A 9,822-nucleotide genomic window follows, 5' to 3' on the forward strand; every position below is an offset into this window, starting at 1 on the left:
AAGAAACTAAAGAGGTTCTTGTGAGTTGCTTAGCCTTGTTTTCAATGGGGTGAAAAAGTTCGAGAGAAATTTATTATGGAAAATTAATTGAATGAAGTCTTATCGGAAGATTTTCAATTAATTAATTTTTAATTGAATTCCCTTGTTGAGTTTCTACACAGAAAAGAATTATACCTTACTTTCAGTTCAAACTTTCTCTAAAGGAGTTTTTTTTTCTAACAAGTCTGAATGTAAAATGAAGGAGATGAGGGTGATAGGAGAAAGTTTGCCGGTGAAATTTACTTTTTCTTAACCCCAGTGTCCCCGAACCCTTTCTTGCGTAACTGCAAAGTTGAATTTCTCCACGCAGTTTGTTAGCTCTTTTTATTCCTTCAGTGGAAATGTCCTTTTCTTTATTTATTTATTGCAGAAAGACATTGATTTTCTTTCTGTCAACCCTACTCTTACCCTTTCTTCCCACGGAGACGAAAAGCAGGACTTTCTATTTTTGCCAGTATAGATCTGTGCCAAAGGAAAGAAACCCAGGGACAATTTCTCGCAACAGCTGAAGGAAGGTTGACTGGGAGATACTAAATCGTGTTCCATAAATTTTATTGCAGGCCCAAATGGTTGTCCACGACGAAGAGGACGTCAGACCTATACGAGATTCCAGACCCTGGAGCTCGAAAAGGAGTTCCACTTCAATCACTACTTGACGAGAAGGCGACGAATAGAGATAGCTCATGCCCTATGCCTCACCGAGCGACAGATCAAGATTTGGTTCCAGAATCGCCGGATGAAGCTGAAGAAGGAGCTGAGAGCCGTAAAAGAAATTAATGAGCAGGTGAGTTATAAATATTGGCTTTTAGATATCTGTTAATATACCTATACATACTATAAATATTGTGAAAGAAGTGAATGTTCGTTTACAAACAATGCTAGTTTTTTACATGATTACCCAACAGAACTTATTATTTATTTAGACCTTTACTAAAGATGTATTAGATCCATCTAAATGTTATAGACACCAATTGAAAAAAAAGCATTCTTGTAAATCAATTTTTTCCTCTAGTATGAATTTACTTTATGGGACTGACAACCTCATCCTGTACAGGAAAAAAATAATAATGCTTGTCTAGAAATCCCCTTGCTAAAATTCTCTGCTAAATGAACTGACTAATTGCAAAAAATTGTATATTTGAGAAGGTCTTTAAGTCCTTTATGTACTGCATGTTTTTTCGGATTCTCGGGGATTTTCCAATTTGACATGTATCCTCATGTTAGATTCTAATTTTACGATTAGATTTTTCTATCTGAGTATTTTTTTTTCTAATTTTCAAGTTTATACGCAGCATATTTTACAATATCTAAGTTGAAATGTAATTGTTAAACTTTTTAAGTTGCCTTTTATTTTAAAGATCTACATGAGAGTCTTTTAGAGATTTAAATTATGAACACCTTTAAGTCCTTACTTAAGAATCAAAAATATTCAATTTAGACACAAAATATTTGAGATTAATTCTTAAGCTTTCTTTATTTCCTAATTCAAATGAATGTGAGTTATTACTAATTGTATCGCGAAATTTTATTTTTGCTACAAATGTAATTATTTCGATGTTCTCGTATTGGAAGAATCTGTTTATCGTAGATCGCCCAGGAATACTTTATGGCCTCTACGCACTATGAGAAATTTCTTTAAAAAAAATGCTTTTTAAAAGAAAATTTCCCATATCATTGTAGGCAGAAACGTCAGATTTTTTTTTAAAAAAAGGCAATTTTTGACGAAAATTGCTTCTATAGTGTGTTAGAGTTAGACACCATTAAGGACAAATTGGGTCACAGGTGATCCAAAAATGAAATTTTTCCTACGCCCATCTAAAGTCATTTTTCGCTCTCATAAGGCAGAAAAAATTTTTTTCTGACCCCTCACTTTTGACCTTCTCATTCTTATAGAGTTAAGATAGAACAAGAGAATGGGAAGTGTATAGTGGGCCTTAATAAGTGGCCTGGGTGCAGCGGTTATGAAATAAATACAACCGACTCATATGCCGGCTTCAGACTGGAGGTTTAGCCTAGATCTCGAAGGTTTAAAAAATCTAAATAACAATTTTAGTGCTATATTTCGACCGTATACAAGGTGAAGTCAAAGTGGGAAATTCGGTGTAATTCTTTGTCCTTCAATTTGACTTTATTTTGCCAACGTTTCGATCCTGGATGGGATCTTCTTCAGGGCATCAAAGTGCTTAGGAGAACCACCGTCAGGGAAAATACACAAAAATGCACTACTTTGTACTCTTCAAAGCTCTCTGGAAGAGTACAAAGTACTGTAATTTTGTGTATTTTCCCTGACGGTGGTTCTCCTAAGCACTTTGATGCCCTGAAGAAGATCCCATCCATGATCGAAACGTTGGCAAAATAAAGTTAAATTGAAGAACAAATAATTAGACCGAATTTCCCACTTTGACTTCAGCAAGCAATTTTATTGATTTTTCAAAATGTAATGAATCGTAATTAATGATGATGAACTGGCGTAATGTACTTTGAGAGGGACTTTCCCGCTCAAATAAATAAAATAATTATAAATAAAATAAATAAATAAAATAAAATGAAATAAAAATTCATGCCCTTTTTAGCCACTGAAGAAGGTCCACATCGGAACCGAAAGCTCTGGGCAAGACGAAAAAAGTCTTTTCATCTTAGGGTGAACACCGGAAAATCCCTCTCAATGTAATGAATCGTTTGCTCTTATAATCCAATCCTAAACAACAATTTTCTAATAAATCATGCCTGATTATGAATTAGAGAAGTTAAGCCAGATGGCTAAGTCTTAGGTCTGAAGCCAGTAATATAGACAAATATTAATCTTAATCTTAGATTTCTATTTTGTGCTTTGATGCTTCTACTTTCTGTTGATCTACAAGAACCAATTTCTTTCTGTAATTCCAAAAATATAAAAAAAATGCTTCAGGAGTATCTATATTTGCAAAAGTGGCAAAAAAATGAGGAATTGAAAACTTGGCTAATCACTGGCACTGCTCAGATTCTTAACTTACTATACTACTTCAAATCTGAGATATTTTTATTCTAATGAAAGTTATTTAAAATAATACACAAATATTAATGACGTGATTTATTTATTGACAGAAAAATGGACTCACCACAAAAGAATAAATTTGCAAGACTTTATTTCAAACGTCAATTTTTCCTTCGTTTTATTTTTAGGCTCGACGAGATCGTGAGGAGCAGGACAAGATGAAGCTCAAGGAGTCCCTCTCATCCGCCCAACATAATAACAAACCACCCCAAGAGCACCCCATCGTGTCACAAAATTCAGGTAGTGGCGGAGGACATCATTTACACCATCACCCGTCAGTTCAGAATGATCTCAAGTTGGGCCTTGGTATGGGCGTTGGGGTGGGTGGTAACCTGGGCATGATGGGTGGCCTCGACAAGAATCAAGACCTCCTCAAGGCAGTCAGTAAAGTCAATACATAAATTGCCATGCCAGTGGAAGGTATTTAGGGATCTTCCACATAATTTCGTGTTATTTATTTATCCTCCCCCCCCTTCGAATTAAAAATATCACTGTGTCTCAAAAAACAATCACACTAAATTGCCATCATGTTTTCAGTTTTCAAGTGGAACTGTTGATCAAGTTTCAGGTAAGATTCACCATCATTTCTCACGAGAAACATCCAAAATGGTATTCTGATTGAAACACTATAGATTAGTTTAGAAGAAAGCAAGGATTACATTGATAAAAAACAACAACAACAACAAACTATACGTAAGTAGTGTTTACACTAAAGGAAGTTTTAAAACTGTGGATGCATACTGCAATAATTGAGCATTAGACCTCCATGAGTAAGAAGTGCAACAGTGAGACATTGTATCCAGAAGAAGATCTCTCGTTGATTTTAAATGAAATGCAATCTTTAAAAACAATTCATTGGAGGATTTATGAAAGGAGAAAATTACAGAACAAAACTACACAATATACGTACTAGGAATTAAGTAAAGTAAACCCGCAAGAAATGTGCATTGCAAAAAAACGTACTGATATATTCTGGAAGAAAATTTGAAGTGGAATAAATACCCAAGAAGAATGTTGGGCAAATTTTAGAAATTAATGTAGCTGATAGCAGAAACAACAGAATAGTTCAAAGTGATGAACACAGTAGAAGAAAAAATTTCTCGAAGAATGCCATTTTCTAAAAAAAAATCTCTTGTGCAATTTTCCGTGTTGATTTTCTGTTATTTTGAATCTTTTGTGTTGAGCAAATAAAATTCGACTGTGAGACATGATTATATTCATTTGATTTTGGGTTAAACAGCTTAGTAAAATCACGACAATATTGTGATCCTAAAATTTATTTAATTTGATCTTATTTACTGTTTCCAATTTCGTTGATATTCTGCATTTTTTCACTCACAGGAACATTTTAAAGTGTTCTTTTTTTTTAAGTTGTTGCCAAGAAAAAAACCACAAGTAAAAGGAAAAGGTGAATTTGTGATGCTACTTTTGCACTCAAGAGGTAATTATTTTCAATTGCGGAAGGTGAAACTGTGGGACGAGTCTTTCTATAATTGAAAACTCTCTGACGATTCCCTTCCGTAGAATCTTTCGTCTGATTTGATGAAAGAGTAACAGTCGTATTCAACATTCAAGATCTTATTTTACGTAATAATTTGTGCTTTATTCTCTTTTGGTTATTTTGTATTGAATAGTGCTTAGCCACTTATTATTAGTTTTGTGATAATTCCCAAAACTTGTCAGAGGAAAAGTATTTTTTAAATTTTTTTTCTGAAAACATCTATTTTTTTAAACTTTAGTATAAAATTGCATTCATATTTTATGTTTAAATTATAGACATTTTCTCAGTAAAAACATTTTATGAAATAGAATAAGATCGGAAAAGTTGAATAAGATTGCCAAGAGCCATGCCTGAAGAGACAGTCAGTTTAGTTTTCTTGAGATAGAATTTCTCTAATTATTATTTATCTTAGGCGTTTAACATGTGTGTCTGCGTTGTGTAAAGGGAAAGAGCCTTTGAGGAAAATTCTGTGTGTATGTGTGGATGTAATTTAAAGAGAAAAGATACTCTTTTTGCATGGAAAATGTAAGAGTAACCCCTTCTAGACCGTCAAATTTTCCCCCATGAATGTCTGGAAAAGCGTATGAATGGCAACTTTATCTAACTGTCTGTGGTATAATTAAGTGTAAAACAAGTGCGAATGATTTTTAATTGAAAACAAACACTACAATTATTAACTGTTTAATTGCATAAAGGTAATGTGTGTAGTTAATTGTGCCAAATGTAATTTATAAAAAAAAATCTTCTGATAACAAAATATAATATTAACACATCCAAAACATCAGGCTAATCCTATTAAAAATTGTCTTAAATTTTCAAAAGAATCTCCAGAAAAAGAGTATGGCAAAATTGACAAACAAAAATCTATTCGTCCAGAGACAGAAAAAAAACATTTGTATAAAATATGTCATTTTAATAAATCCCAGAGAAAATATTGAAAAGATAAAATAAAATAAAAATCATAAAAGCTTAAAAATGATTTTTTGGCAACAAGAGATAATAAGTAATGCCTATGAAAAAGGAACAAAAACTATAAAATTCAAATTTCATATCCATTCTTTTCCTCAAAATACGTAAGAGAGAATTCTTTTTGAAATTCCTATTGACAATCTCGATTTTTTGGGAGTTGCGCTAGTTAGAAAGTTTGGAAAAAAATAGTACATCATTATTTTGTCAGACAAAGCAAATTAACAAAAATGAATTCCCATCGTAGTGATTGATGAAAAAACATTTTAAATACGTAATTTTGTCCAGGGTAGATTTTAATATTCAAACAAGAGAATTAAATATTCTGAAAAAGAAATAGATAGATAACTCGGTCGTCAAAAGGACAATTTTAGCTCCTTTCTGTACATTTTCGCTTATTTGCTATTTATTTATAAAAGAAATATATATACATATATCATTCGCCCGAATTTAGAAACCGAGAACAAGCTATAAAACGAATTTACATACTATAATTTCAATTGAGTACTTACAAGAAATCTTTACTATTTTCTTTGCGAATTAAAGAGTGAGAATTCTATTTTATTTTCTAGCTCAGTGCTTCAGGAAATAATTGTCGTGTTTCTTTGATATTTTTTATCTGCTTTTATCTCCATTTTAATTGCCATACCAGAGAACATAGTTGAAGTAAAAAAAAGGAATCCATAACATGAATCACAATAGCATCTTACTCATAATTATTATTGTAATAATAATTGAATATATTAAAAAGTTTAATTAAAATAAACGCTTTGCTTATTCCTAACAAGATAATAATTAATAACTTAAGTGTATAAAAAATGAGCTATTTCTTGCCACAATAGGAATTATAAATAAAAAAAAGAGAAAAAAATAGAAGGAAAACGTAAACAATTTAAACGATATTGAAATGAAAAATCTTCATCACATCTAAACTATCCATAAATGATGATAATATTCATTAGAGCAACGTGTTTACAATAAACTAAATATACGTAAAAAATATAGAAATATATACATATTGTGTAAATATGTATGTTTTTTCAACATTTTCACTCACTTGTGTCATTTTTTTTTACATGGTTGTTGAATATCAAAAAGAGATAAAACACACAAAAACAGCGAAAGGAAAAGTAAATTTCTCCTTTTGAATTTTCTTTTATTTGAAAATTTTTATCTGTGATAAGATTATGTTAATGATTATTTCTTCGGTTTGTCGCTTGAACAGTTTTTATAGTCTTTTCTAAAAGGTCTTTTTTTCTGGTAGCGTCTTCTTAACAATTTTTATGTTAGCAGCGTGTCAAATGCGATTTTAAGTTTTCTTTGTTTTTCTTTTTTAGATTTCATTTGTTCTAATAGATTTTTTGTTATTTATTTTCTGAATTTAAAAGAAGGTTACAAGGCTTACGGATTAAGTGAAAGATTATCTCAAAAAGAAAAGAATGTGAAACTCTCTGTATCCGAATTAAAATAATTGTATTTAGTGAGAAGAGTTGAAGTAAAAAAAAAACAGAGATAAAAAACATGACCTAAAGTATATATATATTGAGAAAGAATATATAAAATTAAATGAAATGATATACATTATAAATGTAATTGACATAATTTTACTTTGACACCAACAATTTTTTATATCTCAAGTATAAAATATCGATAAATTTGTGAAAGGTGGGGAAGAAAGAAAATTGTGTCTGAAATGTCACAATGAATTTATCGATTGAAGAAATATCTCGCCCATAATTTAGTGGTAAAAAAGAAAAGAGAAAAGGAAGAAAATCCAGAATGAAGCCCACAGATTAATAATTATATTAGAAAAAAATATTCTTAATAAAAACAATGAGAGAAAAGTAAACTAAAAGTACTCTTATAGTGTAATAAAAAATGAATTAGAAAGTAATAGGTAAGGCTTAACAATTATGTAACAACCTGTATAATATACAGAGACGAAATACAAATAAAAATAACAATTTCGAGAGCTTTTCTTCTCACTTATACTTACCCAGCATCTCCATCTTGAACTATTCCTTTCAGCTTTTTTTTTCTCCATCAAGATCCTCCAACGCAAAGAATCGAATGGTTTCGCATTTTAAAATATTGTTCATTGTTGCTTATTTGTTAACTGCTCGTGTTTATTTTTCAGCAACTTTTTACTTCTTGTTTTACTTAACCATGTTCTTCGTTGTGTTTTAGATTGATTAAATCTAATAAATAGGAAAATGTTTGGCCAAGATGATTAAAAGACAAACCTTCTTACTTAAAATTATTCATATTATGGAGAAAAAAAAAGAAATTCTTGTTGAAATAGTAGAATCTTAGTTTTCGATGGTTATACTCCAGTTATTTTCTAAAGGAATGTTGAAGAATAGGTAACTTACGAAGTTAATAAAAGTTCAATTATCTATAAATCCAATACGACTCCAATTGGAAGTATAATAAAATCAGTTTGAGGTGAATTTGTACATTAAATAAATTTTAGATAGTATCAAGATTCTATTGCGAGATTTTCAGTGATTTAACAAAATTGTACGCATCTCACCTGACAGAAATATTTCCAAAAAATAATTAGGGACATTGACTCGGTAAAACAACAACAAAAAATTAGCTGACTTCTGGCTTTACACGAGCGCCACCATGCAAATGCGGTGAATTCGGAAAATATTCCTGCAAAGAAACTAATTTCTTTTTCTTTGCAAAATATGTCCAGTGATAAGACTGATATTATGAAAAACACAATATTAAACACTTTGATATTTCACTTAAACTATTAAATTATTTTTGTACTAATGCTTTTTTTAATTTTCTACCGGCTAATTTATATTCATCACCATGAAAAATAAGGGGAAGCGTACCCCCACCCCTATAAACATACATAAATTTTCAACTAATAACCAACTAAATAGTGTATGAAAATCTATTGAAATTTATTTTTTAAAAAAGTGAAGAAATATTAAAAAACAAAGTGAACATTTGGGGAGGTAAAATTGAGTTCCCGGAAATGACGCTTCCGGACTCTCATGCTCCAAATTTTAAGTGTATGAACAATTTATCAGTCATAAAGAAGGATGCAGCTTCTGAGTTTCATCGTACAGGTTAGTACGAAGCTCTAATTTCTTCATGAAACCTTACTTCAACATTGTCGATACAAGATTTTCCACTAGGACAACGAAGTAATCTTACAAGCTTCATGGTTAATGAGAATGTCCAAGTCTAAGATGATCTCATAGGATAGTTTGAAATAAAATGTGAGTACTTTGGTTCATAATCTACTCGAGCGGTTGCTTCTAGTAAATTGCCCACCGAGTATCACAGAATTTAGAATATCCACTGATCCTTCCAATATAAAAAAGAATATTACTGTTTTCAGTATCTAAAAATTCTAAATAATAGTGCGATCAATATCATCTCGTTAACATTTGATAGTCTCTGAGGCACAGATAACTTGATAATTTAATGAATTTTGAAAGATTTCTCTTTATAAATTTCTTTTATTTTTACCTACGCATTTGTTTTTATATGCATTGCAAGTTTTAAGCATTTTACAAATCAATATTCGCTTTTTGATATATTTTAGTATGAAAAAATACACTGTCTTACTATCATCTGTGAAAATTTAAACTTGAAATTAACACATTGCATTGCTGTATTCTGTGTTTGCGACCAACGCCCAATAAATCTTTGGTTTAATAATATTTTATTTGACATTTTAGTGAGAGTGAATATTCTACTTCTAGTCATCTTACTTATATCTTATTGGTAACTTGGGAAGCATGTTTTCTAAACAAAAGTTACTGTGCATTGGGCTAGGTACAACAAATAGGTCTATTGATGCTACATTTAATTAAAATATTCTCAAAAGTATAAGAATTTCATTTAAAAACGATCTGTAAAACCAAAGGTACAAAAGGCAATATAAAAATTTTATAATTGTATTCTTCTGTGATGTCATAGACGACGTAACCGTAATTCTGTATGCTTTCATAGTACCATGACGTTTAAACTGTTTTGCTTCTCGAATGACAGAAACTTGAGAAAAATGTCTCAAATGTGCAAAAAGAAAGAACATGATACTCTATATAAAAGTTTAATTTACTCTTTGGTTGTTTTTTTTTCACCGTACAAACCATTCCAAAACGGAAGAAGTGGGTCTTTTTTCGATCGTGCTCTTCTCATTGATTTTCAATGGTTCATTACCAACAATATTTATACTTTTCAATAAGTCCATTAAATGGTCCATTTGGCTCTTATTCCCCAACTTAAGGCTTCTTTGAGTCTTCTTCTGCAAGTG

At 30.8% G+C, this 9,822-nt stretch overlaps 1 protein-coding gene across 7 annotated transcripts in view; it reads left to right on the forward strand.

Moving 5' to 3' along the window:
• Positions 1–7,512, forward strand: part of LOC129799803 (homeobox protein abdominal-A-like) — a 167,212-nt gene extending 159,700 nt beyond the window's left edge. For 5 of the 7 annotated variants that reach the window (XM_055844025.1, XM_055844023.1, XM_055844026.1 and 2 more), the window contains 2 exons: positions 600–823; positions 3,202–7,512. In XM_055844025.1, the coding sequence (XP_055700000.1) occupies positions 600–823; positions 3,202–3,474 (497 nt within the window). In that variant the 3' untranslated portion in view covers positions 3,475–7,512. The remainder of the gene's footprint in view (positions 1–599; positions 824–3,201) is intronic. The other 2 variants (XM_055844030.1, XM_055844027.1) reach the window with 1 other exon arrangement.
• Positions 7,513–9,822: the final 2,310 nt, after the last annotated feature.

This window comes from Phlebotomus papatasi, chromosome 1 (genome assembly GCF_024763615.1).
Source record: "Phlebotomus papatasi isolate M1 chromosome 1, Ppap_2.1, whole genome shotgun sequence".
Taxonomy (NCBI): domain Eukaryota; kingdom Metazoa; phylum Arthropoda; class Insecta; order Diptera; family Psychodidae; genus Phlebotomus; species Phlebotomus papatasi.